This window comes from Eptesicus fuscus, chromosome 21 (genome assembly GCF_027574615.1).
Source record: "Eptesicus fuscus isolate TK198812 chromosome 21, DD_ASM_mEF_20220401, whole genome shotgun sequence".
NCBI lineage: Eukaryota > Metazoa > Chordata > Mammalia > Chiroptera > Vespertilionidae > Eptesicus > Eptesicus fuscus.
The window spans coordinates 48,599,092-48,626,978 of NC_072493.1; the positions used below are offsets into that span (position 1 = coordinate 48,599,092).

The 27,887-nt window shown below is 67.4% G+C and overlaps 4 protein-coding genes and 1 long non-coding RNA gene across 14 annotated transcripts; 4 read left to right on the top strand and 1 right to left on the bottom strand.

Moving 5' to 3' along the window:
• Window positions 1-201: 201 nt before the first annotated feature.
• LOC129147725 (uncharacterized) lies at window positions 202-1,411 on the bottom strand. The gene is made up of 2 exons (XR_008554995.1): window positions 1,212-1,411; window positions 202-443 (listed from the first exon to the last, which is right to left on the bottom strand). It is a non-coding gene; the product is annotated as an uncharacterized LOC129147725 (long non-coding RNA).
• On the top strand, window positions 1,402-3,521 carry ZNF580 (zinc finger protein 580). 2 transcript variants are annotated; one of them, XM_054711006.1, is made up of 2 exons: window positions 1,402-1,600; window positions 2,608-3,521. In XM_054711006.1, the coding sequence occupies exon 2, from the start codon at window positions 2,620-2,622 to the stop codon at window positions 3,115-3,117; it is 498 nt and encodes a 165-aa protein (XP_054566981.1). In that variant the 5' UTR covers window positions 1,402-1,600; window positions 2,608-2,619; the 3' UTR covers window positions 3,118-3,521. The 2 variants fall into 2 exon arrangements, with proteins under 2 accessions (XP_054566981.1, XP_054566982.1); XM_054711007.1 differs by lacking the exon at window positions 1,402-1,600 and adding an exon at window positions 2,213-2,367.
• Window positions 3,522-3,680: 159 nt separating this feature from the next.
• Window positions 3,681-5,467, top strand: ZNF581 (zinc finger protein 581). Of its 2 annotated transcripts, none has more exons than XM_054710610.1 (2): window positions 3,681-3,833; window positions 4,429-5,467. In XM_054710610.1, the coding sequence occupies exon 2, from the start codon at window positions 4,447-4,449 to the stop codon at window positions 5,041-5,043; it is 597 nt and encodes a 198-aa protein (XP_054566585.1). In that variant the 5' UTR covers window positions 3,681-3,833; window positions 4,429-4,446; the 3' UTR covers window positions 5,044-5,467. The 2 variants fall into 2 exon arrangements, with proteins under 2 accessions (XP_054566585.1, XP_054566586.1); XM_054710611.1 differs by lacking the exon at window positions 3,681-3,833 and adding an exon at window positions 3,948-4,065.
• Window positions 5,468-7,533: 2,066 nt separating this feature from the next.
• Window positions 7,534-11,713, top strand: CCDC106 (coiled-coil domain containing 106). Of its 5 annotated transcripts, none has more exons than XM_054710890.1 (6): window positions 7,534-7,725; window positions 8,745-8,820; window positions 8,932-9,039; window positions 9,119-9,295; window positions 10,359-10,604; window positions 10,981-11,713. In XM_054710890.1, exons 2-6 carry the CDS (start codon window positions 8,790-8,792, stop codon window positions 11,295-11,297), a joined length of 879 nt encoding a protein of 292 aa, XP_054566865.1. In that variant the 5' UTR covers window positions 7,534-7,725; window positions 8,745-8,789; the 3' UTR covers window positions 11,298-11,713. The 5 variants fall into 5 exon arrangements, with proteins under 5 accessions (XP_054566865.1, XP_054566867.1, XP_054566866.1 ...); XM_054710892.1 differs by lacking the exon at window positions 7,534-7,725 and adding an exon at window positions 7,735-7,765; XM_054710891.1 differs by lacking the exon at window positions 7,534-7,725 and adding an exon at window positions 8,045-8,275.
• A 1,425-nt stretch (window positions 11,714-13,138) lies between these two features.
• On the top strand, window positions 13,139-27,732 carry U2AF2 (U2 small nuclear RNA auxiliary factor 2). 4 transcript variants are annotated; one of them, XM_028138417.2, is made up of 12 exons: window positions 13,139-13,327; window positions 16,801-16,936; window positions 17,427-17,471; window positions 17,731-17,834; window positions 18,019-18,170; window positions 19,341-19,457; window positions 19,556-19,694; window positions 24,432-24,535; window positions 24,619-24,741; window positions 24,961-25,059; window positions 25,174-25,422; window positions 27,046-27,732. In XM_028138417.2, exons 1-12 carry the CDS (start codon window positions 13,279-13,281, stop codon window positions 27,178-27,180), a joined length of 1,452 nt encoding a protein of 483 aa, XP_027994218.1. In that variant the 5' UTR covers window positions 13,139-13,278; the 3' UTR covers window positions 27,181-27,732. The 4 variants fall into 4 exon arrangements, with proteins under 4 accessions (XP_027994218.1, XP_027994219.1, XP_008159351.1 ...); XM_028138418.2 differs by having other exon boundaries at window positions 24,961-25,047; XM_008161129.3 differs by having other exon boundaries at window positions 24,456-24,535.
• Window positions 27,733-27,887: the final 155 nt, after the last annotated feature.

The window sequence follows — 27,887 nt, forward strand, 5'->3', positions numbered from 1 at the left end:
TCCAGTAGAAATCGAAGGCGAGCCTCCCCCAAACCAGTGGAAAGGCACAGGGGAAATGGGCCTTCATAACATCCTTACAGAACCCAACAGGTCCAAAGGCCCGTCCTTTCAAAATACAGTCCGAATAGGTCATCCGTGAGCTAGAAGTCTAGGAATCTGTTTGGCCTGCAGAGCCCCCCAAGGCAGGCAGGCGGGCAGGAGCCACGTGCAGCCTTTTATTTATTTGTATAATATATTCTTATTGATTTCAGAGAGGAAGGGAGGGAGAAACATCAATGATGAGAGAAAACCATGGATGGGCTGCCTCCTGCACAGCCCCACACTGGGGATGGAGCCTGCAACCTGGGCATGTGCCCTTGGCTGGAATCGAACCCGCGACTCTTCAGTCTGCATTCTGACCCTCTACCCGCTGAGCGAAGCCGGTCAGGGCAGCCACCAGCGGCCTTTTAGATTTAAAAGATGAATTAAGTTCCAGGTCCTCGGTGCGCAACAGCGCCACGTGGCTAGTGGCTCAGCGCACGCGGATTCAGACCGTTTCCAGCATCGCGGGGAGTTCCTTGGACAGCTCCCCGGGGCTGGACCCCACAATAAGGCCTCTCCTCTCCCCTCTGCACCCCCGCCCCCCCACACTTTCCGGGTGTCACGCGGCGCCGCCCCCAAACCGCGGACCCGCCGCCTGCACCACTGCGTCCCTTCCCGGCGCAGCTGGGGGTCTAACTGCGGGCCCCGGAGCGCGGTCGGGTCTCCCGCACCCGCGGCGCCTCCGCGATCGCACCCCGCGCTCCAGCCCTTCGCGTGCGCCGCCCGCGGCCGGGTCCCCAAAAGCTCCCGCACCCGGCGCGACCTCCGCACGCCTGCCCACGCCGCCTCGCTGCCTCGGCCTCCCCCTGCCCACTGCACTCCGTGCCCGGCGCCATCTGAGACGGGGCAGCTGCCATCCCGTGGGCCTCGACCTTCCCTGCCCAGTGGGAGGTGCCCCCCGCGCCCCGCCCCTCCATCCGGCTAAGTCTGACCTCTGCGCCTCAGTTTCCCCACATGCAAATGACGGCTGTGCCACCTCAGAGCCGGCGGCCGGCTTCGGGACCTCGGCCTCCCCATGGGCCCACCCACAGACACGTCCCTCCCGCTGGGCAGGGGCGCAGGGGGACCGCCCCGTGGAAAGGGAACAACTTGGGCGCGCCCATTCCTCGTGGAACTTCGGGCAGACTCACCGCGCCTGACCCCAGCTTATAAACCGATCATGTCACCGCGACCGGACGGTTCCTGTGGGGGCTGTCGGGGCTGGGAGGGGGGCAGGGGGCGGGTTTCTGTGCTTCCCGCCCTCCGTTTCCCCCTCCCCCCGGCAGGGCGCTCGGTAAAGGCGGGCAGTAGGGCGGCGGAACCTTTGTGGCAGAGCGCGCGTTTCCAGCCGGCGCCCTTTCCCAGGGACGCCGCCGCTCCCCGCGCCCCCACGCCCGCGCCCCCTGCGCTCGCGTCGCCGGCGCCGGCGGCCCGGAACTCCCGGAAGTCTTGGTTCCGTCGCCGCCGGCGCTCGCGAGGGGAACCCGGGCCTCCCGGGACCTCGGCCTGCTCCTCCGGACCCGAGAGGCCGCCGCACCGGGTACGGGGGCCGGGACGGAGGGAGGAGCCCGCTCGGGCCCGGGGACCGCGCAAAGCCGGGCGGGGCGGGGAAGGGGGCTGGCGCTCCCGGGTGGGGGTGGGGCGGGGCGTCGGACGGAGCCGGGGGGTGGGGGTGGGGATGGAGGCGCCAGCCGAAGGGAAAGGGCGAGGGGACCCCGGAATGCACCGAGGAATGGGGGGGAGGGCCCTGCTGGGTATAGCGGGGCGAGGGGCAGAGGCGTGAAGATGCCCGCTTCACACCGGAGGGAGGGCGCAGGGTGCTGGGCGGAGTAGTTTCGGGAGGGGACTCCCGAGCCTGGGGTGCTGACCGGGAGGGGGAGGGGGACGTGTGCGGGACCCTCGGTGGGGTGGGCGGAGGCAGGGGCCGCAGGTCCTGGGAGCGCCGACGCGAAGGGCCGACGATGGGCAGGGAGTGGGGCGAGGGCGTGCAGGCCGTGAGGTGCTGAGGGAGGAGCGGGTGTAGGAGCCGCGGGGGAAAGTGGGGAACTAGGTTAGTGGGGCTCCGGGGTGTAGCTGGAGAGGAAGGTGAGAGACGGGTGTCCCTGGAGATAGGAGGGTTTACAGCGCACCTGGCGGGATGGAGAGCCGGGGTGGGGGGCTGGGGGGCGGGAGAGGCGCTGCCGCGGGGTCCTGGGGGCTGGGAGGAAGAGGGAGCGAGCACCCTGCACCCCAATCCCGAAGGCCCGGGCCTGAGATGAAAGGAGCCCAGAAGTAAAGGGGAATAGCCGTGGCCGGAGACGGGCTGCCGTGAGTAGGGAAAGGCGGGACTGGCCCTCTGTGGGGTCGGGGGTTAGAGGGGGCCCCGCGGGAACAGGTGGGGGCCTGGGGTGCTTTCAGCTGGCGGCGCCCCCAGTGGCGGCGGGACACCGAGCGAGCTGGCTGCAGGCAGTGTCTGTTGCAGGGAGGTGGGTGGGGTGCAGGGGTGCAGCAGTGAGAGGGGCACGCGTCCCCCGGGAGGCTAACTTCTCCCCCTTCCGTCGCCCCCAGTTGTCGCTCCAGATGCTGCTGCTGCCCCCGCGGCCGCCCCACCCTCGTCCCTCCTCGCCGGAGGCCATGGACCCGTCGTCCCCCAAGGCAGACAGCCCGTCTTCCACTCCTTCGTCGGTGGCGGGGCCCCTACCCCCGACGCCGGCCCACCTGCTCATCGACGCCAACGGGGTCCCCTACACGTACACGGCGCCGCCGGAGGAGCCGCCCCCGAGCCCGCCTCCCCGCGAGCCGTCTCCGGTAGAGCCCCCGCCTCGCAAGGGCTACAACTGCCCGGAGTGCGGCCGCGTCTTTGCCAGCCCCCTGCGGCTGCAGAGCCACCGCGTGTCGCACTCGGACCTCAAGCCCTTCACGTGCGGCGCCTGCGGCAAGGCCTTCAAGCGCTCCAGCCACCTGTCCCGGCACCGCGCCACGCACCGCGCCCGCGCCGGCCCGCCGCACACCTGCCCGCTCTGCCCGCGCCGCTTCCAGGACGCCGCGGAGCTGGCGCAGCACATGAGCCTCCACTAAGTCCAGACCCGGCGCTGGGCCTCGGCGCCCGACCCGCACACAGCGGCACAACCACACACTCCCTGGCGCTGCTGAGGCGAGTGCCTTACCCCGGGCCTCAGTTTCCCTGTCTGTCCCGAGGGAGAACCGTCATTCCTTCCTCCATCCCCCCGCCCCCCACTTCCTCCCTGACTGTGATGTGAGCCCAGGCGCTGCCCCCCCTGGGCCCGGAGCCAGTCGCGGCCGGTGCCAGCCCCGCTGTGCGCGGGAGCCTTTGCCAGGGACTTGCTCTCTCCGAGCCCCGGCGTTCTGCTCCGAAGTGGGGATGGTGGTCCGCGTGGGAGACTTGACCAGAGCACACGCACGGCTCCTTCTGTATCTGCCCTCCCGCCCCGCCCGCCCCGTGTCCTCAATAAACATTCCGCACCGCACGCTCGAGTCCTCATTTGCGTCTGGCGCGCGGGGCGGCCGCGTTGCGCTGGAGGCCGGGCCGTAGGCGCCTGGGAACCTTTCTGTCGGCGTGTGTTTCTGGCCGGAGCACTTTCCCGAGGCCCCAGCGCCCCGCTCTCCTCCCTCCCCAGGACCCTCTTCTCGGTCCCCCGGTCCGCAGTCCCCTTCGCGGCTCCGCCAGCCCCTGGGGGGTCCGCAGAGGCCCCCCGTCCCGCCGCCGCCTGCCCCCGCGGGGGTAGCCCGGGCCCGTTCCGGAATCGCCCGGACTCGAGAGGCTGCTGCACCGGGTACGGGGGCCGGGAGGCGGCGGGCGGAGGGGCGGGGCGGGCGGCTGCTCCGCGGGCTCTGCCCACAACTGGCGACGAGGCCGGCGCCGGGCGCGGGTGGCCCGGGCGGGGGGGGCGGGACTGGGAGGACCTGGGAGGATGGGCGCGCGCGGGCGAGCCCGGCGGTAGCGGCCCCAGGGGTGCAGGGAGGTGGCCACGCGGCGGCCGGCCCCGAGTGGCACCTCGGAGGAGGGTGGGTGTGCAGGGGGGTAGACGGGCTGCTGGGTGGCGTGTGCGGGATCGGGAGCGGCAGAGGCGGGACCGGGAGGCCGGGAGGGCTGATGGGTGGGGTGGCAGCGGAGAGGGGCACCCGGTGGCCTGGGGAGCGCACTGAGGGGGAGCAGCCCGGTCCTGGTGCGCCAGTGGGTGGTGGACCGGCCAAAGCAGGGGCTTCTCCAGGAGGGAGGCCGTGGGAGCCTTCCCGGAGGCTCGCAGGGTCCGGGGCTCAGGGACTGGAGGTGATGGAGGACGCAGGAGTCCGGGCGGGTCCCCAGAGGGAGAGGATGGAGCCGGGCCTTCCCTCCTCCGTGTAACCTGCCCTCTCTCCCACCGCCAGGCCTCAGCCACCCTCCGGATGCTGGTGCTGCCGCCCCCCTGCCCTCAGCCCCCGGCGCTGCCCTCGGCAGAGGCCATGGAGGACCCGCCCCCGGGCGCAGGCCGGTCCCCAGAACCCGGACCTTCCTCCTCCACAGGCTCCCCCCAGCCCTCCGCCGCCCCGAGGCCCAGCCGCTACCTGCTCATTGACACCCAGGGCGTCCCGTACACCGCGCTGGTGGAGGAGGCGGCGGCGCCGAGGCAGCCCGGGCCCGCCGGGCCTTCCGCTCAGAAAAGGGGCTACAGCTGCCCCGTGTGCTCCCGCGTGTTCGAGTACATGTCCTACCTGCAGCGACACAGCATCACGCACTCGCAGGTGAAGCCCTTCGAGTGCGACACGTGCGGGAAGGCGTTCAAGAGGGCCAGCCACCTGGCGCGGCACCACTCCATCCACCGGGCCGGCGGGGGGCGGCCCCACGGCTGCCCGCTCTGCCCGCGCCGCTTCCGGGAGGCGGGCGAGCTGGCCCAGCACAGCCGGGTTCACTCTGGGGAGCGCCCGTTCCCGTGCCCGCACTGCCCGCGCCGCTTTATGGACCAGAACACGCTGCAGAAGCACGCCCGGTGGAAGCACCCGTGAGCCGGGCCGCAGGGCACCCCTGGAACCTTGGCGTCTGGGGGAGCCCGGACTCCTGTCGTCCGCAGACACCCAGAGGGCACTCGAGGCTGGGCCGTGGGGCCCTGGACGCAAACACAGACCCACCTGCTGCGGAGGCCAGGCCCCGCGGAGGGAGGAGCTCCGGGGTCGCCACGGGTCCCCATGTCTTATGAGACCTCAGCGACATGGGCCGTTCCAGGCTGGGCCCTGGCAGGGGCCGTGGGGAGGCCACTCGGCGTGGACATTCTCCGGCCTGAAGATGTGGCTGGGGGCCACCAGGAACCCACTCCGTCTTGCTGAGGCCTCCATGCGGATGTTGGGGGCGGGGCTCCAGACCCGCTCTCTCCCCATCCCCCCCAAACAGGGCCTGAGAGTAGACACCCAATAAACCCGTTTTCTACTTTGAGCACTAGAGGCTTCTTTTTGGACCGGGCTTGGCCACCCCGCTGCCTGGCAGGGGACTCAGCACGTGCCTGGCCCCTGGGCCTCGGCTTGCCTGGCTGGGGAAGGGGCTCTCTGTGCTCGGCCCCGCAGCACCTGTGTCACAGGCAGTGTTGTTGTTTTTTAAATAATACAATTTTTTATTGATTTCAGAGAGGAAGAGAGAGAGAAACATCGTCACAGGCAGTGATTTTGTTTTTTAAATAATACAATTTTTTTTATTGATTTCAGAGGGGAAGGGAGAGAGAAACATCAATGAGAATCATGGATTGGCTGCTCCTGCACGCCCCACACTGGGGATCAAGCCCGCAACCCAGGCATGTGCCCTTGACCGGAATCAAACCTGGGACCCTTCAGTCCGCAGGCTGACGCTCTATCTACTGAGCCAAACCAGTTAGCGCAGTTATTTTTATTTTTTAAAAATCTTTTTACTGATTTCAGAGAAGAAGGGAGAGGGAGAGAGAGAGAGAAGCATCAATGATGAGAAAGAATCATGGATTGGCTGCCTCCTGCACACCCCACACTGGAGATGGAGCCCGCAACCCAGGCATGTGCCCTGACTGGGGATCGAACTGGGACCTCCTGGTTCCTAGGTCCACGCTCAGCCACTGAGCCACACCAGCTGGGACTATGACTTCTTTTAAAAAAGATTAAAAAAATATATATTTTTATTGATTTTTTTACAGAGAGGAAGGGAGAGCGATAAAGAGTTAGAAACATCGATGAGAGAGAAACATCGATCAGCTGCCTCCTGCACACCCCCCACTGGGGATGTGCCCGCAACCAAGGTACATGCCCTTGACTGGAATCGAACCTGGGACCCTTCAGTCCGCAGGCCGACGCTCTATCCACTGAGCCAAACCGGTTTTGGCTTAAAAGATTTTTAATTGATTTTGAGAGAGAGAGAGAGAAGGGAGAGGGAGGGAGTGAACCATCTATGGGAGAGCAGGGCATCAGTGGCTGCCTCCTGCGCCCCCTGGCGGTGGCCAAGCGGAACCCCCAGCCCCTGTGCCCTGACTGGAAGTCCAAGAGGCAACCTTTCCATGACGGGCAGATGCCCAGCCAACTGTCCCGCCGGCCAGGGCGCATGCGGGACTTGTGAATGGCTGACTCCATCCTACTATCTTGAATTCTCTGCCCATGGCCTGTGGTGTGAAAAACACGCATCGAGGGCAGATGCCTCTCTTGGACTTAAAAAAATCCTGCCCTGGCTGGTGAGCTCAGTGGATAGAGCATTGGCCTGGCATGTACTTTGGTTGCAGGCTCCTCCCCAGCCGGGCCCTGGTCAGGGCTGGAGCAGGGGTGTGTTTCTCTCACATCCATGTTTCTGTTTCCCTCTCCCACTCTTTCTAAAAACCAGTGGGAAAATATCCTCGAGCGAGGATTAAACAAATAAATAAATAAAATCTCCTCACCCAAAGACATGTTTCTCATTGATCCTAGGGCAGTGATGGGCAACCTTTTGAGCTTGGTGTGTCAAATTTCGCCAAAAAACTGAGCATAACTGGGGTAGTGTGTCACTTTGAGGAAAAAACATTATTTCGCAAATGTTTCATCCTCGGCATGCGGCCCTCAGCGGCCGCGTGTCATCAGAAATGGCTACGCGTGTCAGTACTGACATGCGTGTCATAGGTTCGCCATCACTGCCCTAGAGAGAGCATCTGTTCCCTCCCGCGTATGCCCCGACCAGGGACCAAACCCTGGGCATGTGCCTGCCGGGGGACGGAAGCCCAGACACTGCCCCGCGGGGGAGGGCGCTCTAACCAGCCGGCCACACGGCCAGGGCGCTCCGGGCTTTGGCGAGGCTGCGCTTATTTGTAACGGGGAGCGGGTAGGAGCGGGCACAGCCCTCGCAGCGCCGCAGCCATCTCGCCCTCCCCCCGCAGGGCTCACGCTGTGCTCCCCGAGGGCTGGCACCGCTCCCAGGGCTCGGAGCCTCCGGCGAACGGGGGAGGAGAGCGGGCGGAGCTGAAGCGGGCGCGGGGGGAACCCCTGCTCCTCCAGGACCTTTCTGGGCCTCTGCTCGGGGCGGGCGCTGTGCGGGGCCCGTTTTGTGCGGCAGAACAAACAGGCCGGCCGCCGAGGGAGAGGAAACCTCCCGCCGCCTGACTCCGGTGGCACCCACGGCTAACGGTGCCCGACCTTCATCTCGAGCCCCGACTGTGGCCGTGCGCGGGGCGGGGCGCTTGCGTGTGACGTCACTGCACCCGCCCCACTTTACAGGTGAGTAAACTGAGCCGGAGCCGCAGCGGCCGGGACCCAGGTCTGCGCGTGCCGGGGCCGGTCCTCACCCACGGGGGCTGGGTGGGGGTTCCAGGCCCCTATTTGCAGGGAGGGGCACGCCCTCCCCAGGATCCTGGGGGCCGTGGGCCTCAGGGGGTCGTTGAAGGGGCCCCTCCTCGGCCTCTAACTTTCCTGACTGTCCCCACTCTCCCCCGCCCGATCCGTGCGCGGCCACCACCCGGGGACCCCGGAGCCAGCGGCTCCCCAGGAATTGGGAATTTCACGACGTTCCCTGCCCGGGCCTCGCGGAGGGCGGGGGCGGGGGCTGCAAGGGGCCATCGCGCAAGTGCGGCCCCGGTCTCCGCCGCATCGGCGGTCCTCACCTGGGCCCGGGCTGCCGGGGGAGGCGCGCCGACCGGCGGATCCGGAGTGCGTCCCTGCCCGCCCCGCCGCCCCCGCCGCCGGGTGGGCGCTTCCCTCCGCTCCCCGCCGCCGGGCATGGGCGCCGCCGCCGCGGTCGGTTCCCCGGCCGGATTCCGCGCGCGGGTGGGTGAGCGCGGGGCCCGGGCCGCTGCGGGTGGCGGGCTGGCGCACCCCACGTTGGGACCTCTGGCCACCTCCGTCCTCCTCCCACTCGCGGGACAAAGGGCGGGGGCGCATCCCCACGCGTGACCTTCCCCCGCACTGCGCACGCGCCCAGCCTCCCACCACGGGGAAGGGGCATGCTTGCTCCCGCGAGTGCGGGGGAGGCGCGTGGGCTGGACCCCCGCCCCAGGCCTGGAAGTTGGGGTCGTCTCCCCACGCACCTCTCGGCCCCGGGGTGACCCCTCCTGGCCAGGATGTCCCCTCCACGGCCCCCAGCCGGCCCCGGTACCCGTGGAGCGGTCCAGGAGTTTGGACCCCGGAGTCCTCCCTCAGCAGCCCCGAGGGCTCTGGGTTTCCCCCCTCCATCAGACCCAGGAGCCCCCCTCAGTCCTGAGGAGACAGCCCACCTCCTGGGGTGTCCTCTTTCTGTCCAGTGTCTCTGAGGTGCTCGGCGGCCGGGGTCCGCGGGAGGCCGCGCCATGAACGACCGGAGCAGCCGGAGGAGGACGCGTGAGGAAGCTGGGACCCTGCCCCACCCGCTCTCTTCTCCCCGGGGTTGGGCCTGGGACCAGGGAGGGGGGGGGCACTTCCCTGGGCCGACCCCCCTTCTCTTCTCTCCAGTGAAGAAGGACGATGAGGCCTTCGAGATCTCCATCCCCTTGGAGGAGACGCCCCACCTGGACCCCCAGCTCTTCTACAGCCTGAGCCCCTCTCGGGGGAACTTCGAGGGTGAGCTGGGGGACAGGGAGGCACAGCGGGGGTGCAGGCCCCTGAGGCCGGGGTGTGACCAGGGTGCCCGCTGCCCTAGAGCCCCCCGAGGCGGCGTCCCCCACCGCGGCGCTGATGAGCGGCGTGCGGGCGCAGCTGCACATGGCCCTGGAGCGGAACTCGTGGCTGCAGAAGCGCATCGAGGACCTGGAGGAGGAGAGGGACTTCCTGCGCTGTCAGCTGGACAAGTTCATCTCTTCGGCGCGCATGGACGCAGGTGAGGGCCCAGGGCCCGGGGCAGCGCCCTCCCCACCCGCTCCTGGGCCCAGGCCCCAGCTCCGACCCTTCCCCCCCACACTCATGCTCTGGTGGCCAGCGGGGACCCGGCTCTCTACCTTCTGCTTAGGGCCGCGGTGTCCCCGGGACCACAGCTTCCTTCCCCCAGGTGCTCAGGGCTTTCCTTTGCCAAATCTTTTCATCGTTTAAAATATGTTTATTGATTTCAGAGAGAGGGAGAGAGAGTAACATTAACCATGAGAGAGAATCACTGATCGGCTGCCTCCTGCACACCCCACTGGGCATAGAGCCCGCAACCCAGGTATGTGCCCTGACCGGGATCAAACAGGGACCTCCTGGTTCCTAGGTCAATGCTCAGCTATTGTTAGCAGTGATTTGGGGAACCCCTCCTGTGCCCCCCCCCTCTTGGTACTCAGCCCCCAGCTGGCTCCCATTCAGGCTCCCCCATTCCTCTGTGAATTCCACGGGAGCCTGGGCAAGGGCCCCCGTTTTTCCAGGATGGATGTTATTGGGGACCCCTGTGCTCCGGAACCATCTTGAGCGGGCCTGCTCTCCCCACAACATGGGAGCCTCCCAGGATGGCCGAGCCCAGGGGGAACCCCAACACAGGGCCTCCCCCAGCTGACCGCCTGGGGGCCCTGCCCAGAGCCTCAGCACTCCCTCCCGCAGGCGGAGGCAGGCGCCTGCCATGCCCAGCCCACCTGACCCCCGAGCCTGAGATTTTGCTCCAGGTCTTAACCCCGCACCCCAACAAGGCCTTGCCTGCCTCAGGGCGCCTGGACTGCACTCTTCTGGAGGTCCCATTAGGACCCCGGAAAGACCCTCGTCCACGGTGGGAACCGAACCCCATAGACTTCCCCGAGGCCCCAGCCCAGCGTTGGGTGTCCCCCAGACCTCCTGCCACCAAGTTCAGGCGTCAGCTGAGCATCCTCCACCAGGCCCCACCCACGACTGTCCCCAAAGCCCAGCTGACCGTCCTGTGTCCAGCCATCTAGGCAGGGGACCTGTGTGATGTGACAGCCGCCTCCCTCCTGTTCCCGAAGGTCACGTGCGCCTGTCTCCCCACCTCTCTCCAGAGGACCACTGCCGGGTGAAGCCGGGGCCCAGGCGGGCTGAGGGCGACGGCCGGGGCGGGGCGGCGGGCGAGGCCTCGGACCCCGAGTCGGCCGCCTCCTCGCTCAGCGGGGCGTCCGAGGAAGGCAGCAACGCGGAGAGGCGGCGGCAGAAGCAGAAGGGCGGCGCGGGCCGCAGGCGCTTCGGGAAGCCCAAGGCCCGGGAGAGGCAGCGGGGTGAGGGGGAGCGGGGACGAAGTGGGGGGGGGGGGGCTTGCTGTGTCTTGAGCAGACCTGACCTCTGTGGCTCCCGGCCTCCGCCTGTGGTCCAGCTCCCGCAGGCCTCCGGCAGCTCTAGAGCGCCTCCTCCCCCGCCCCTCCCTCCGGGGCCTCCCTCCCGATTCTGCCCGTTTCTCCCACCTGCTCCAATCCCTTTCGCCTCTCTGCCATTTTGCTCTGGCCGGTCCTGCATGGGGCTCCTCACCCTCGTCTTCCTGTCTCCCTCCGCCCCTTCGCTGTTTGGGCCCGGGCCCCCTGTCTCTCGTCCCCACGCCTGCCCTCCCCCCCCCCCCCCCCCCACGCCCGCCTCTCAGCCCCCCGCTCGGCCCTGCAGTGAAGGACGCGGACGGCGTGCTGTGCCGCTACAAGAAGATCCTGGGCACCTTCCAGAAGCTGAAGAGCATGTCGCGGGCCTTCGAGCACCACCGCGTGGACCGCAACACCGTGGCGCTGACCACGCCCATCGCCGAGCTGCTCATCGTGGCGCCCGAGAAGCTGGCCGAGGTGGGCGAGTTCGACCCGTCCAAGGAGCGGCTGCTCGAGTACTCGCGCCGCTGCTTCCTGGCCCTGGACGACGAGACGCTCAAGAAGGTGCAGGCGCTCAAGAAGAGCAAGCTGCTGCTGCCCATCACCTACCGCTTCAAGCGGTGATGCCCGCCCGCCCGCCCGGGGTGCACGAGCGGGGTGCCCCTTCGGGGGCGGGCAGCGTGCTTCTGCGGGGGCCTCTCCTCCCCGTCCTGCGGACCCCCACTGGCACCCCAGGCCCCTGGTACAGAGCCCTGCCCTCCTGCTCCCCACGTTCCCAGCATCCTTCCCACCCCCAGGGCGGGGGGGCCTCCTCCCGTAGCCAGGCTCCCAGGGGCCCGGTCCTGCTCTTTCCTAAACACCGGCTCCCCTCCCGCCCGCACCGGGCCCTCCCTCCGGGAAAAGGGCGGGGACACTGTACAGAACTCGGTCTCCGACCCCAGCCCCGACCGAGGACCCGCTTTCCGGACCACCCCCTAGTCCACGCGAGACAGAGAATTAATTATTCAGAGAATTTAAATTAAAGAGACGATAAAATTTGGAATAAACTAGGCCCCGGCCTCTTCCTGGGAGGGGGTGGCCGTTGCCACGGAGACGGTGACAGGACCTTGCGGGGGGGTGGAGGGTTCCAGGAAGCGGGCTGCCAGACGGAAAACGGGAGGTTGGGGGGACAGGGTGTCATTAGCCCCCTCGAGGCAGCGGTGGGAGGGGAGCAGCAGCCGTGCTCCCGGGAAAAGGCGGTCCCGCCCGGAGGCGCGGCGGCAAGAGGCGGGACTCAGTGACCTCCAGCGGGACGGCCCCCGGGGGAAACGGGGAACCTCCGGGAGGAGGCCTGGGCCGGGAGGCGGTAACGCAAGACTGTCTCCTGGAGTGTCCTCTACGCAGCCTGCTGCGCCTGCGCGGCGGCAGGACGGCGCAGCGCTGAAACGGTTGCTACGGCAACCAGCAGAGGGCGGCCTCGCTTAACTGTCAGGAATTCGGAACTTTCGCTGGGGGAAGGGAAAGTCTCGCGCACGCGCACTGAGGATTCTGGGACCCGTCTCCCTCCCAGGGCCCGGATAAGCCTCGCCTAGGACCCACTACTACGCAGGCGCACAAGTCCATCTCGCGCCCCAACGCGTCCACTCTGCGCAGGCGCACGAAGCCGCGCTGCCAACCTCCGCAGCAGCCGCGCGCACCCGTCACCTCGCTGGCTGCTTTTGTCTCGCGCCACCTTCTTAAGCCTTCCACGAGCTCGGCCTTTCTTTTCCTCCGCTCCCCCACCTGGAGCGCCAGGGGGGGTCCGGGACGCCGCCGGTTCCCCGGATCCTTCCCTTGACCCACCTTGTCTCCTTCCTCCCTCCCTTTTCGGTTCCCGACGCCGGAAGGAGCCGAAGCACTGACGGAAAAAGCCGAAGCCGTCCTTCCCCGAAGTGGTGGCGGAAAGAGCCGAAGTTCTGCGAGAGGGGAGGAGTGAGCTAGTGGAATCTCCGGAAAGAGCCGAAGTTTGGAATCCAGCTTAATCCCTGGCGCGGCCCAAGGGCGAACTCTGGGAACCTTCGGGAAGTGCTGAGTCCCAGGACGGTTAGGCCTGTCGGAAGTTGCGGACTGTTCGGACAGGGCCGGCGGAGTAGAGCTGGGAAGCCCTGCGGAAGCGGCCAAAGACGGACGGTTTGAATTGTCGGAAGAATCCGAACCCTTGGCAGGGGTGGGGGGCGCTGGACGCAGAGGAAGGCGAGGACCCACGGAAGCACCCGAACGTGGACGAGCTAATTTCCGAAAAGTTACGACAGCTCGAGAACCCGGCAAAGCCCTCGCTTCGGGCGTTTTCGGAATAAGCCGAAGCCGCTGCGCCGGACTCCTGCCTCTACGGTCCGGAAATAGCTGACGCTCTTCGGGACCAGGCTCTGGGGAAGGGGCACCTCGCGGCGGGCGGGAGGGCGGGCGGGGCGAGGGGCGGAGCCGGGGCGGGGCGGGGCAGGCGGGGCTCGATTAGGCAGGAGGCGGCGGCGCGCCGGAGGCGGCCGGAAGTAGCCGAAGCGAGCGGCGGAAGTAGCCGAAGCGGCTAGAGCGGGCGGGCGGCAAGGCGAGGCGAGAGCTGCACAGGGCCCTACGCGGCCGCCTCAGCATGTCGGACTTCGACGAGTTCGAGCGGCAGCTCAACGAGAATAAGCAAGGTGAGGGCGCCGGGGACGCGGGGCGGCGGGCGGGGCGGGCCCTGGCCTTCCTCTGTGCCCCCCGCCATTTTCCCCCTCGCTTCCCCTCCTCTCAGGGCCGCGCGGCCACCCCCACCCCCACCGTCCCGCGGCGCGCGCCTCGCTCACGTGACCGCCCGGCGTGCCTGGGCGCGCGGCGGGGAGGGGGCGGCGGGCGCGGGGCAGCACGCATGCGCGCCGTGCTCCGCTCTGCGCTCCGCTCAGTCCCGGCGGAGGCGGCGCAGCCCAGGGCCGCCGCGTGTCCCCTCCGGACCTATTTTCCCTAACCGGGGGGGAGAGAGCGTGTGTACACACGTTTCTACGTCGGGCCCCGCGATCCCTCTTTTCCTTGGCCGAGGCACTTCCGCTTCCGGCCGGGTCCGCGGCTCGGGTCTCTCCACGCCCCCTTTGTTCCAAAATGGCGGTTGTGGGGCGCCCCCCCCCCCCACTTCACGTGGGCGCGGGCACGGCCGCGGCGTGGACCGGCTCTCCCTCCCCCCCCGCGGCCGCCACGTGTGCTGAGGCCTGCGGACTAGTCCGCGCGGGGGTCCACGCTGTTGTTGGGGACCTCGGGTCACGGCGTGTGACGTGGGTTGCCTCGTGAAAGAGGAGCGCCCTGTGGTTTTTCGGTGTTTTTTTAATGGTGTTGTGCCCCACGCGTACGTCTTGCTTAACACGCGGGCGGTCATGGGGAGTGTTAGCCCCTCATCTCTCCCCCGCCAGACACAAACGCCCACGTCTTGTCCGGCCCCAGATGGGGGTCCCTGGCTGTGAGCACCCCCGCGCAGAGACGGGGAGACAGGCTCTGCAAAGGAGGGGCCCTGCCCAGCTGGGTGCCGGGGCTGGGGGGAGGGCGGCTGAAGACTCCCCGGATTTGGGGCTGGGGGGCCCGTTAGACGTCTGAAAAGCCCCCCTTGTCTCATTACTCAGTTTGGGAGCGAAGACACGGGCCCGGGCAGGTGGGCGCTGAGGCTGCCTGCCGTGGGTGAGGGCCCGAAGGCGGGGCCATGCCCCTTTGGGCCCAGCCCGAGTCGGGGTGAGGGGGCCGGGCGAGGGGCCCGCGCCGGGAGGGGGCCCGCGGACCGAGCGCCCGGGCTGCGTTTCTGTGCGGGACCCGCTGACCCGCAGGCGGAGCAGGGCTCCCGGGCTCCCGGTCTAATGCTGTTTGCTTCCTGTGGGGTGGCCATGCTCCCCTGGGCACGGGCTGCGGGGGGCGGGGGGAGCGCGGGCCCGGCCTTCTGGGCTCTCTGCGCGGTCCCTGCGGGTGGGCCGGGGTGCCCTCAGCCCGCAGAGGAGGAGGGGGAGGGCCCCGGGCCTGGGCGGCAGGGCCGAGGGGAGCGAGTCGCGGACATTGGATGCCCCCAGGGGGGCTTCTCTCTGCATCCCGCCTGGTGAGGCCTTCAGCTCGCAGGGGGCTCCCGCCTGGAAGGCGCTTTCAGACGCCCCTGCCCGCCCGGCGCCTCTGGGAGGGGAACCCGCGTGTCGGGGGGTGGGTGCTGCTGCGTCAGGGGCCGAGCAGGAGAGCTGACTGCCCGCAAGGCCGTGGGCCGCCCGCGTGCTGCCGCCTGGTACCCGAGGCCAGGCCCGGCGCTGCCCCGCCAGGTGGCCACAGCGTCTCGCACACCCGCGCTCCCTGCGCCCAGGATCCGCGTGCCCAGGGGGACGCGCTGCCCACGTGCTGCCCGTCTGTGGGTCTTTGTCTCCGAGCCCAGCCCCTCCCGACTCTACCGACCATGTGCACCTGTGTGTGCGGGAAGCCACGTCCTGCCCCGCCTCCCAGGCCGCAGGTGCCCCTGCCTCCGGTGGGCCTGGGCCTGGGCCTGGGCCTGGGCCTGAGCCTGGGCGGCGGGCAGACCTTGGCTGGAAGCCTGAGTCCCTGAGTGTTGCCAGGCCTCGGCCTGACCCTCTCCTCCTGCTTCCACTTTTTGGGTCATTTCTGCTTTTTTGCCGTCCAGGAGGTAACCCCATAGTGGCTAGTGGCCCATCCAGGCCCGGGCAGAGGCGCTGCCTGAGCCGGGGAGGGGCCTGCTGCTTCCTTGCTCTCTGGCCTTCGGGCCAGTCATGGAGCGCCGTGCCTCAGTTTCCCTGTGACACGGCCCCCAGCAGGGTTTCCCCAAAGCGCTAGTAAGGATTGAGGGCGAGTGATCTCTGAACCCATAATAATCTGGCCACTCAGTGTGTGTGTGTGTATGTGTGTGTACATATATACATATATATATATACATATGTGTATATATATAGGTGTGTGTGTGTGTGTATTATATGTACATTAGAGGCCTGAGGCCCGGTGCATGAATTCGTGCATGGGTGGGTCCGGCCAGCCTGGCCAGGAGGAGGGGACATGGGCGGTTGGCCGGCCTGCCTGCTGGTGGAACTCTTGGTCGAGGGGACAATTTGCACGTTATCCTGTTATTCTATAGGATACACACCGAGTGGCCAGATGATGATGCGTTCAGAGGTCATCGTCACCTGGCCCCTCGGTGTGTGTAGCCCGATCCTCGGTTTGGGGAGCACCCGGGGCTCGCTGCTGTCCTCCCTTGCGTAGGTGCCTATTGCCCGGGTGCCAGTGACTCGAGTTCAGGTGCGGGCACAAAACATTCATAATTAATTACGTCAGAAAGTAACGGCAAGCCACTTCCACGCCCACTGACGCCACCCCTGCCCCGAGCGCGCAAGCTCCAGGAGCAAGCTGGGGGGGGCTGTCGGGGGGGCTGATAGGGGCGGACGGGGTGGAGGAGCCAGTGTCTCAGTCCAGGGCTGAGTAGAAGGCGGTGCTCGCGCTCTGGGTCGGGGTTCAGCCTGCACCCCTCGGAGGCTGGGAGGTCTGGGAGCAGAGGGCGCTGTGGCCTTGCTGGGAGGGCGTGCTCCCCTCCCGGGCGCCGACCCCAACGAGGGGGGGAGGGAGCTCTGTGCCACCTCCGGGGTGTTCAGCGAAAGCGCCCCCGCCCCCCGTGCTGTGCACTAGGCTCTGAGGCAGGGGTTCAGGTCTGCGGGGGCTGGAAGAGGGGCCTCGGGAGGGGGCCTGGCTGGGGCTGCGGGTGCGCCTGGTGACGGGACGTCTCTCCTGAGGGGCCGCCGGTCCCTCCGGGAAACATCATTGGGTCTCTTGGTTCCCCAGCCTCTAGCCCTGCCCCTCGCAGGGACGACCCTGGGGCCAGGCCCTCAGCCTGGAGGGGACCAGGCGCCAGCCCCTCTGTCTTCTCTGGCTCCCCAGCTCCTCCTGAGCAGCTCAGGTACCTTGCACCCTGGGGGTACCTCCAGGCCCGTCCCCGCAGGTAACCGGCTCCCGCCCCGGGTCCAGGCCCCTGGGCTGGCCTTGGACCCGCAGCCTGCTACTCCCCTCCTCGGTCGCACCCGGCCCGGTGGGGGTGGCCTCCCTGGGGCTGGGGCATGGCCCCCATGTGTGGGCGGGCAGGGCGCGTCCTCCCTCAGCTCATCCTCCCCCCGTTGCCCAGAGCGAGACAAGGAGAACCGGCACCGGAAGCGCAGCCACAGCCGCTCACGCAGCCGCGACCGCAAGCGCCGCAGCCGGAGCCGCGACAGGCGCAACCGGGACCAGCGGAGCGCATCCCGGGACCGGCGGCGGCGAAGGTACCAGGCTGGGCCCCCATTGGGCCGCTGGGGGGCCGGCGCGGGCGGCGGAGTGGGGCGCCCTGGCTCTGGCTCCTCTCCCACCGGGCGGGATCTGTCTTCCTTGGGAGGGGCTGCCCCACCCGCCCCTGACTCTAGGCCACCCCTGACCCTCTGAGCTCCTGTGGGATTGCCCGAGGCTGTGCTCCCCCGGAACGGGAGACCTCAGAGGCCAGGACCCCCCACTTTGACATGGGCCGCGGGTGTCCAAAGCCTCCTCCCTCTCCAGGCGCCACGCGCTCTCCTGCCCCTTCTTGAGGGGGGCGGTGGGGAAGTCCCGCCCCTCTGCTCAGTCTCCAGCCGGAAAGGGGTCCGCTGGCCTTCCTCCTCCCTTCCTCTCCTGGTGTGGGGCTTGGGGGGGCGGCAGGGCCTTAGTGCCCCGGGGGTGTGGTGTGTGGGGAAGACAAGGCCCCCAGTCACCCCTCCCCATGCCTTTCCCTCCTGCCCCCAGCAAACCTTTGACCAGAGGCGCTAAAGAGGAGCACGGTGGATTGATGTGAGCTGCTCTTCCTGCCCCTTCACCCCGCCACCCCTCCCCACCCGCCCCGCGCACCTGCCCGCCCGCCCTGGCCTGGCCACGCACCTGCCTCGAAACCAGCCCCTCCCCTCCCCGGGCCGGGCGCGACCCGACCCAGACCCAGACCCTTTCCTCCGGAGAGAGCGAGCTACTGGGGGGAGCCAGGGGAGTGTGGGGGGCCGGCAGCCCGCCGCGGCCGCACTGAGGGGGCCTGCCCGCTCTCCCTCCGCCCCCCCAGTCGCTCCCCCCGCCATGAGAAGAAGAAGAAGGTCCGCAAATACTGGGACGTGCCGCCGCCCGGCTTTGAGCACATCACCCCCATGCAGTACAAGGCCATGCAAGGTGGGCTCCGGCACCCCACTCGGGGAGGGAACGGGGTCTGCACCCCTCGGTAGCCCCCCGCACTGGAGCGGGCGCCTGCGGGAGACCCATCAGGGAGCCCCCGAGGCCGGGAAGGGGGGGCGGGCAGTAGAGCAGCGGGTACAGTCTGGTCCCGCTCCCGCTGACCCTCCCGTCCTTCCTGAAGCTGCGGGTCAGATTCCAGCCACCGCCCTCCTCCCCACCATGACCCCGGACGGCCTGGCTGTGACCCCGACGCCGGTGCCTGTTGTGGGGAGCCAGATGACCAGACAGGCCCGGCGCCTCTACGTGGGCAACATCCCCTTCGGCATCACTGAGGTACTGCCTCCCCCCTTGCCGTGCCCCTCCCCTCCCCCTCCCCCTGCTCCTCCCTTCCCCTCCGACCCCTCCCCTACCTGCACGGGTCAGACTCTGTTCCTGCAAGACCCCCCGGCCCCCTCCCAGACGGACGATGGAGTTGAGCCAGCCAGGGGCCGGGCTGGGGGTGGCCCTCCCTCCCTCCTCTCTCCTCACCCGCCTCCCCTCCCCACCCTCCTCCAAACCCATGGATCGAGCACACACACAACTTCCCTACGAACCACGAATCCACGCATCCGAGTCCGTGTGGAGAGAGACAGAGAGGGGGACTCGACACACACACACAGACGCACGCCTCAGTTTCCGACACCCTCTGTTCTCTGCCGCCTGTCCCATCCTCTCCCTCCCTCCCTCCCTCCCGTGGTCGCTGCTCTTTTATTTTTGATGGCCCTGACCTCCCCGCCTTCCCCACGCTCCTCTCCCCCTCTCCCCACCCCTTCCCGTGGCACCCCTGAGAACCCCGAGATCAAAGAGTTGTTTCCATTTCTCTTTAAAGTGAAATATTGTGGGGCTGAGATCCCTCGTAGCAACAAAAAGTTTGCTACCGTCGGCGAAGGCAAGTAAGGTCCATTCTGACTTTCTCAACCTGCACTTTGCTACATTTGATGAACCAGCCCCCGACTCCAGGGCCAGATCCCTCCACATCACTCTTCTCTCCTCCCTCCCCCGCCCCTCCCGCGCTCCCCTCCCCGTCCTCCCTGTCTCTCTGCTCCTCCCTCCGCTCTCTCTCCACTCGGCCGCCGCTTTCCCCCCCTCCCGTCGTCCTCTTCTTCCTCGCCACTGGCCGTCTCTCTCTCTCGTCCGTGTCCTGTCTCCTCGTTTCCTCTCTTCTGTTTCCCTCTTTCCGTGTGGTCATCGATCCTGCATCTGACCCTGAACCCTAATTCTCCTTCCCCTTTTGGGCCCCTGGGGCTCGCCCCACACCTGGCCCTCGGCGCCTCTGCTGCCCCTCCCCACGCTCTCATCCCCCTCCCGCTTTTCCTACTATTGACCTCTGTCCCCACCCTATTCCACTATCCCCCCCCCATCCTTTCCCCTTCCCCCCAAACCCTCTGTGTCTCCCTCTCTCACCCTCCCCCTCCTCTCTCCACCCCCTTCCCCGCCCCTCCCTGTCTCCTCTTCCCTCTGCAGGAGGCCATGATGGACTTCTTCAACGCCCAGATGCGCCTGGGGGGGCTGACGCAGGCCCCGGGCAACCCCGTCCTGGCTGTGCAGATCAACCAGGACAAGAACTTCGCCTTCTTGGAGGTGAGGGGGCGGGCTCCGTGGCAGCCCTGTTGGCGTGGGCTCTCCTGCGGTGGTCCCCGGCCGCTCAGCCGCCCCTCCACCCGGTCTGTTTCCTTCAGTTCCGCTCGGTGGACGAGACCACCCAGGCCATGGCCTTCGACGGCATCATCTTCCAGGGCCAGTCGCTGAAGATCCGCAGGCCTCACGACTACCAGCCCCTGCCCGGCATGTCGGAGAACCCCTCCGTCTACGTGCCTGGTGAGTGGGCTCCCGGCCCGCGGCCCCAGCCCAGCTGGCTGCTTGGGAAGCAGAGGGAGTGCTCCGCCCCCCAGACCTTCGAGCGGGGCCAGCGGGGAGCTGTCTGCTGGAGGTGCACAGCCCAGCTGGTCAGGGCGGGGCCAGGACCCAGCCCGGCGCGGGGGTGAGGGCCCGGCTCTGGGCCCTGGGCAGTGTGTGTGCGTGCATGGGTGTGCGTGCATGGGTGTGCGTGTATGTGTGTGAGTGCATGCGAGTGTGTGCGCGTGCGAGTGCGAGTGTGTACCTGCGTGTGCATGTGTGTGTGCATGCAAGTGCATGCTTGTAAGTGTGCGAGCATGTGCGTGCATACAAGTGTGTGTGCATGTATAAGTGTTAGGGTGTGTGTGTTTAAGTGTGCGAGTGAGCATGCACGTGTGTGAGCATGTCTGCATATGTGAGTCTGCATACGTGCATGCAAAGTGCATGCATGTAAGTGCATGCATGTTTGCGAGTGAGCTTGTGTGAGTGCGTGCATGCATCTGTGGGTGTGCGAGTGTGAGTGCGTGCACACGTGTGTGCGTGTATGCATATGTGTGAGGGCATGTGAGTGTGTGCGCAGTCAGTTATGTGCAGTGGCTCGTGCCCACACGCACAGAAGACAGTTCCAGGACATCGGGGTTTTTTGTTGTTGTTTTAATGTGAAGCGAGGTGGGGTGTGTTGAGATGCGGGTGAGGAGGAGCGGGCCGTCGGGGGTTCACGCCCTGGCCTCCGGCTGATGTGGTTAAAGCGGAGGTGCTGCTGGGCCGACGGGCCTCGGTTCTCGTCCTCTGGAGGGAAAGCTCTCCATGGAGACCGAGCAGGGAGTTACTGACCACGGCAGGCACGGACTCAGGAGCTCAGCAAGGACGGGCGTGGGGGGCGGAGGGAGCCACAGGGGAGCCGGGGCAGGGCGGCCTCGGGAAACGGGGCTCTGGACAGGTTCAGGGTCAGCCCGGGAGGCGCTGCCCCTGGCTCCCCGGTTGCAAGTCTCCTGGGCCCTGGAGGTGGGGGCTCTGGCTGGAGGGGGGCGGGCGGGGAGTGCTCCTGGGAGAGTGCACGGCCGTCACTTCCAGGGCGTTAAAGGCGGCGCTGGGGAGGCCTTTGGGGCGGATCGATAGGCTATTGTCCCGCTCAGGCTTGTCCTCTTCATGGCCCTGAGCGGACTTCTGGCCTCTGCCTCCGGAGTGGGGTGACTTGGGCCATTCGCCCTCTGGCTGGGGAGATGTGCAGCCCACTTCCTCTCTAGTGGCCTTGGTGTAGGGAAGATGCGATTTGCTGGGTGGACACAAACTGCTGTTTGCCTGCCTGCCTCAGTTTCCCGATTCTGCCGGTCCTGGTGTTTTCCGAGCTGTCACTGTTCTGTCACAGTTCCCCTCCGAGCCTTCCACCCCTCACACCTGCGAGGCCAGCTTCTGGGGGCAAGGGCTTTGTTGTGGGCAGGAGGCAGGAGGGCAGGAGGCCGGAGGGCAGGAGGCCAGGCTCAGACCGGCCTCGCGGGGGGCCGGGGGGCTGAGGGTGAGGAAGGGCGGCTGGCGAGTGGAAGCGGCCGCGCCTTCCGGGGGGAAGGTTCGGGGTGGAGTGGGTCGGTCCCGCTCTGGCTCCGGGCGGCACTGGAGGTCAGTTCTCTGCGTGCTGGGCCGTGTGGCGCGTATGACTCACAAGGACTTCGCGGTATCTCCTTGGAAACGGGATTCGGCCCGTTTGAGCTGGTTCCTTGGTGACAGGTGAAGCTTCAGTGGGTCCTGGGGCCCACCACCAGGTGTCCCCTGGTTCTGTCTCTTCCATGGACTCTGGGGCAGGAACCTCACGTCTCCACCGAGTCCCACCCTGTCCCGCAGCGAGTGCACCGTCCCCGGCTGGGAGGTGGCAGCAGGCCTGGGGCCGGCGCCCCTCTGAGTGGGCAGGGCCGTCCGCTCTCTGGAAGGTTCCACTCTGCGCTGGTCAGACAGCAGCAGCAACCACACTTCGTCAGCGGCCGAGGCTGTGTGCCCCCCGCTCTGAGCCCTGACCTCCCAGGCCGGGCAGCGGGGTTCGTGCCTGTTCACACGCCATGGAATGAGCTGGGGCTGTTGGAGTCGGGCAGGACTTGCCGACAGGCGGGCGTGAGGGAGGACCCAGGCCTGTGGGAGCCCCGGGGCGGCCGGGGAGCCGAGCCATGCTGCTGCGGGGGCCGGGCCTGGGGCCTCAGGCTGTCAGAGTCGCTGCCAGGAGGTGGGCTGGCAGGCGTGTGCGCGGCGTGGGCTGAGCCGGCCCTGGGGCGGGGCGGTGGTCTGCCTGCTGAGGCTGGGCTCCGGGGGCGCCTTTAGAAACCCGTCAGCTCTTCGCTTTGCGGAGTGCTGGGGTTCTGAGAGGGGGCACCTCGGGCTGCGTGCCCTCTCGGCTCCTGGGCTGCCCACAGCCATTTGGGTAAATGCGTTGCGCCTGACTTTTTGGAAAATGAGGTGTAACGCACGCTGACCTCTGAGTGTCAGCGCCTGGGAGCCGCTCCCAGGTAGGCTCTGCCCTGGAGACCCATGGGTCCTGCTCAGTTATCATTGGGGAGCCTCCCCTCCCCCCCAAGCTCCTGTCAGGCACTGCTGGTGTGGGGCTGGGGTCACAGTCCTACAGTGCAAGGCCGGCCAGTGACCCCCGGCCAGTGTGGGTCTCAGTGGCTGAGCGGCGACCCATGAGCCAGGAGGTCGGCATATTTAAAGTATATTTTTATTGACTTCAGAGAGGGGGAGAGATGATGAGAATCGTTGATCTGGTGCCTCCTGCACACCCCCCACTGGGGATCAAGCCTGCAAACCTGGCACGTGCCCTTGACAGGAATCGACCCTGGGACCCTTCAGCCCGCAGGCCGACGCTCCATCCAGACCAGCCAGGGCCAGCGGTCGTTCTTGATGGGAAAATTCAGGCCCCGGAGGCGGCTTCCTCATCTCCGCAGAAGGGCATGGGCCTGAGGCTAGATGCGCATGGGGGGGGGGGGGCGGGGACCCGTAAATGCGGCCCCTGAAGCCGGCCCCTGTCCACTGCTGGTGTCCTGAGCGGAGTCCGGAAGGCGGGGCAGGGAGAGCCCGGGTGTGCGTGCAGCCGAAGGCACGTGACCTTGGGGGTGAATTCAGCTTGGCTGTGAACTCCGCCCACTGCCGGGCTCACCCTGCAGGTCAGGGCTGAGTCCCGCTGCCTCCGGAGGCTCCTGCCTGTGGGCTCCGCCCTCGCCCTTCCTGGGCAAGGTCTTCGGTGCCAGGCCCCGCCGTCACCAGGCAGCCTGGTCCGGCTGAGGCAGAAGGCGGAGGACACTGGCACGGAAATGACCGCTTGGTTGTCGGGGGGAGGCGGCCTTTGGGGGGAGGCGGCAGGTAGCCGGTGCAGATGCAGCCGCAGGCTCGCGTGGAGGCCTGGCCTGGCCTTAATGTCAGGTGGTGGCAGACGTCGGGGCTTGGTTTTGGGCGCTGAGACCAGCCTGAGTCCCAGGCGGCATTGCCCTGTCCTGGCCATGGAACCGTGAGAGGTCACACTCCCGGCGTCAGAGCCCGGTGGCCATGGAGGGCCTCCGGGCCGGGCCCCCTCAGGTCCTGGGTGAAGGACACGGCATGTGCGGATCATCCCATCCACGCGCCTCTGTGCTGGGTGCCACCTTCTCCCTCTGTGCGGCTCGGAGCCTCGCTCAGCGCTGCAGGCCCGACCTGAGTCCATGGAAGAGACAGAACCGGGGAGGGGCGGTGTGCAGCGCCTTGCTTCCCTGGGTCCAACGGCTGGGGGTCACCGGCTCTGCCTCCCCTGCCGGTGCCGTAGCCTCTGACGGGTCCCCCACTGTCGGGGAAGCCCTCAGTTCGCTGCGGAGTTGGGTGAGTGGGTCCTGGAAGCCCCTTCTTCCTGCCTGTGTGAACTCAGCCCGCACTCCCTCTCGGTGCCTCAGTTTACCCCTGTCGCGCTGTGGGTAGGCTGTGGAGAGCATTGAGGTGTAGACTGAATGGGACCCAGGTGCCCGCCCTGTGGGGACTTTCGAACGAGGCCCCAGCTCCCAGGATGCTCTGCTCCTCCCCTGGGACGGGCGGGTCTGAGGCTCGGCTGTGGTGCGGGGGTGGCTGGGTTGGTGCCAGCACTTCTGCAGGGGGTGGGAGCGCAGCCTCCCAGGGGTGCGGTGGCTCTGTCTCAGTGTGTCCCCCAGCCCAGCTCACCTGCCCAGGGTCAGGAGGGGGTGGGGCAGCTACTCGGTGGGGGGCTGCAGAGGGAGGCAGGGGCAGGGCCCAGAGTTCAGTGCAACCCACTCAGCCCACGTGACCTGCTGTGTCAGCCCCACTGGGCGCCGGGGCCGGTGTTGAGTGAGCCGGGCACCTCAGGGACAGGCACAGAGGCCCCTCCAGTGTCACACTTGCCCGGGGCCAGAGCGTCGGGCTGGGGGGCTGCGTGGCGTGCAGGAGCCCGGGGCGGGCCGGAGATGGCGGGAAGGTTGAAGGGTGAAGACGGGGCTGTGCGTCGTTGAGACCCCGTCGGGAGGGTGGGGTTCCCTAGCCGCAGGCAGCAGGTGGGGGTGAGCTCGGTCTTCATGGCCCCTGGGCGGGGCCGGTGCTCTGCACCACGCTGGCGCTGGCGTGTCACCCGGTACCTGGGAGGCGGGCAGGCTTGGGGACAAGGCGTTTTCTATTGTCAGCTGTCACCGGGCCGGGAGGAAGGCGGGCCTCTCCCTGCACCTCCCCCAGGGTTCGGTGGCAACCTCTTGGTGGGCATCCAAGTCTGTCCCTTCCTCCTCCCCCCAGGAGTGGTGTCCACGGTGGTCCCGGACTCTGCCCACAAGCTGTTCATCGGGGGCTTACCCAACTACCTGAACGATGACCAGGTAGGCCTCCGCCCCCCCCCCCCCCCTCCCCCCCCCCCGCCCCCACCTTCACCCGGACACACCCTGACGCGGCCGCCCCGCAGGTGAAGGAGCTGCTGACATCGTTCGGGCCTCTCAAGGCCTTCAACCTGGTCAAGGACAGCGCCACCGGGCTCTCCAAGGGCTACGCCTTCTGTGAGTACGTGGACATCAACGTCACGGACCAGGTGAGCCGGGCCCCCACCCTGCTGTGCTACCGCTCAGGGCTCCCCTCGGGACGGGCGGGAGAGGCCGCCGGCCTCGGGGCCCTGCCCGCTTTCCCAGCTCTCGGCCCTTTGCCTTCCCCCCTCCCCCACCAACGCCCGCCTCTGGTGTTGGGGGCCCGTGGGCTCCTGGGCCCTGACCCACACTCTCCCCTGCGCCCGCCCGCCGTCCTCCACACACAGGCCATCGCGGGGCTGAACGGGATGCAGCTGGGGGACAAGAAGCTGCTGGTCCAGAGGGCGAGTGTGGGAGCCAAGAACGCCACGCTGGTGAGCCTCCCGGCACGTCATCTTCCATTGGCTCGGGGGCCGGGGGGCGGGACGGGGCCGGGCTCGGTGTGCCGGGACGGGTGCCCCCCGGGGGCGGCCCGTGACACCCCTGCCTGCACCCCACAGAGCACCATCAACCAGACGCCCGTGACCCTGCAAGTGCCGGGCCTGATGAGCTCGCAGGTGCAGATGGGCGGCCACCCCACGGAGGTGCTGTGCCTCATGAACATGGTGCTGCCCGAGGAGCTGCTGGACGACGAGGAGTACGAGGAGATCGTGGAGGACGTGCGGGACGAGTGCAGCAAGTACGGGCTGGTCAAGTCCATCGAGATCCCCCGGCCCGTGGACGGCGTGGAGGTGCCCGGCTGCGGGAAGGTGCGTGCGCCCCCTGCCCGCCCCTCTCCGTGGCTCCCGCACACCCTCCTCTGGCCCCCGGCGCCCAGGGCCCACGCAGGCAGCAGGGTGCAGGGCTGCTGTGTGACCTTGTGTGCAGGTGGCTCGGCCTTGTCCTCGCAGCGGGGAAAATGCTAAAAATAGACACCACTCCCACACACTCACCTCCCGGTGCTGGGTGTCCTTCTGAGCGACCCCGCTGAACTCCCCTGGTGACCCCGGAGCGCTCACAGCAGCTCCTGGCCCTTCCCAGGAGGACGCAGGCCACGCGGTCAGGTGTCACGTTCTCCGGCCTGGTTTCCCAGCCCCCTGGGTCCGGTCACCTCCAGCCCTGTGCCCTGGGGGCACGCTCACCCCGGGAACCGGGAGTGCCTCTCCCGCTCGAGCAGGCAGGCCTGGCACTGCTCAGATAGGAGCGTCAGGCCCAGAGGCGGCCGTGGGCACCCAGGAGGCCCTGCTCTTGCAGCAGGCAGGTGGGTCCTGGGCGGGCGCAGAGCCTGGAACAGGCGCATGCTTGGTGCTGTCAGCGGCACAGGAAGGAGCCTAGACGGAGCCTGGCCCACGAGGGGCTGAACATCAAGGAACCAATGACCCTGCCTCACCTCTGGGACCAGCCTGTTTCGTTTTTAAACTTTATTTTATCCTTTCGAACGTGTGCAGGTAGAGACACTGTCAGAGTGAGAGAGCGGGTTGGGTTGTGTTGTGCACATACAGCAGTTTCAGAGCGGAGCTTCCAGTTGCCAGCAACTTCTCCTTCGTAAAGTCTATAGTCAGCCTCCGTCCCGCCCCCTTTTCTGCTGAAATGACTAAAGGCGATGGCGTGTTTCCCCGGAGACACAGGCAGCTAGCTTTGGGGTCTGCTGTGCGTGGTTAGATGCTTAGCTGCATCCCGGGCCTCCGCCCACCAGCTCCTGGGAGCACCACAGCCCCTGGGACAACCGACCACATCTCCAGCCTGGGACAGGCGCCCTGTTGAGAACTGCTGAACGCTCTGCAACACCGTTATTAACAGCCATCCTCGTGCCTCCCGCCTGTGCCCGGCCTTCCCCTCTGGTCTCAGAAATGTCTCCTACACTTGGTTCATTTCAGGGCACAAACGGGAATCCTGCAACTTGGTTTTACACTGGCTTACAGTTGGTCAGCTCTGCCTCCCCTGCCGCCTTTTTAATGGCTGACGCGATAGGGGCATTCCAGCACCCCCGCGCAGCCCCCCGCACTTCTGTAAACTGGTGGTTCAAGCCAGCAGGCACTTGACTAGGTCACAGTTCTTATCCTTCTGTGTCTGCCTGGGTGTGAAGCCTAGTTTCTGAGCTCCCCTTACTTCATCCACTGTCTGGGGAGAGCGTGGCCCTGGGGGTGACTGGGGTCCGCTTGGTACAGAGGAGGTCACACATGTGACCTCTTCCCGGGGAGCCTGCCTCCGCGCTTGCTCCCTTGCACACCTCTGCTCCGTGCTCTCCTGCTCTTTGATCCGGGGGTTCCGGAGGGCATGTGGGTAATGACCACACTTGCAGGGGGTCCCGGTTAGGGCGGGTGCTGGCTGAGGGCCGAGTAGCCAGCTAGCGCCTCCAGGGACCGGCCTCTCACCTGCCTCTCCTCCTGCAGATCTTCGTGGAGTTCACCTCTGTGTTTGACTGCCAGAAAGCCATGCAGGGCCTGACAGGCCGCAAGTTCGCCAACAGAGTGGTTGTCACAAAGTACTGTGACCCCGACTCTTACCACCGCCGGGACTTCTGGTAGAGGCGGCGGGGGTGGGTGGGGCCGGGCTGGCTGGGGGCTACTCCCCCACGCCCCCTCCCTCTTTCCCCCTCCGAAGACGATGGGCAGAGGAGTGACAGCCGAATGACAGCCGGCAGCAACTGGAATGGCAGCAATTAAGGGTGGGGGGCGGGGCGGGACGGGGACGGGGAAGTGTGCACACGGCCCCCACACACGCACCCACGGACACAGAGGGAAGGGGTCTGGATGGGAGGGGTGCACGGCAGGGTGGGGTGGGACCCCACAGCCCCTCCCCAAGACCGCCTCTCCTCCCTTACACCCCACCCCTCCCCTTTCCACTGTAGGAACAGCGTGTTTATATTTTATGGCCAAACTTTTGAATTTTGTTGTCCGGCCCTTTGCCCCCCCCCCCCCCCCCCAGCTCCGCAGCTCCAGCCCTTGGGCCTCTGGCCCTCCCTCGGTTTCTTAACGTAGTTGTTCTCTCCTCCAGCCCCGCGGCCTGCCCCTCCTCCTCTGTGGCGGTTTCATATTTGCTAAGACGACTTTGCTCATTAAACATTTTGTTGTATTTTACTCCGCGGGCTGCTCTGTCTGGTGTGTGACCCGGGTGCCCCCACGGTCCCAGGTGCCCTTGGCTCCCGCCGGGCGCACCCGCCTTCTCCGCCGGGGTGTGCCCAGAGGAGGCGCCCCGGGCCGGGCCGGGCCTGCGCGGGCGCCGGGCCAGGCTG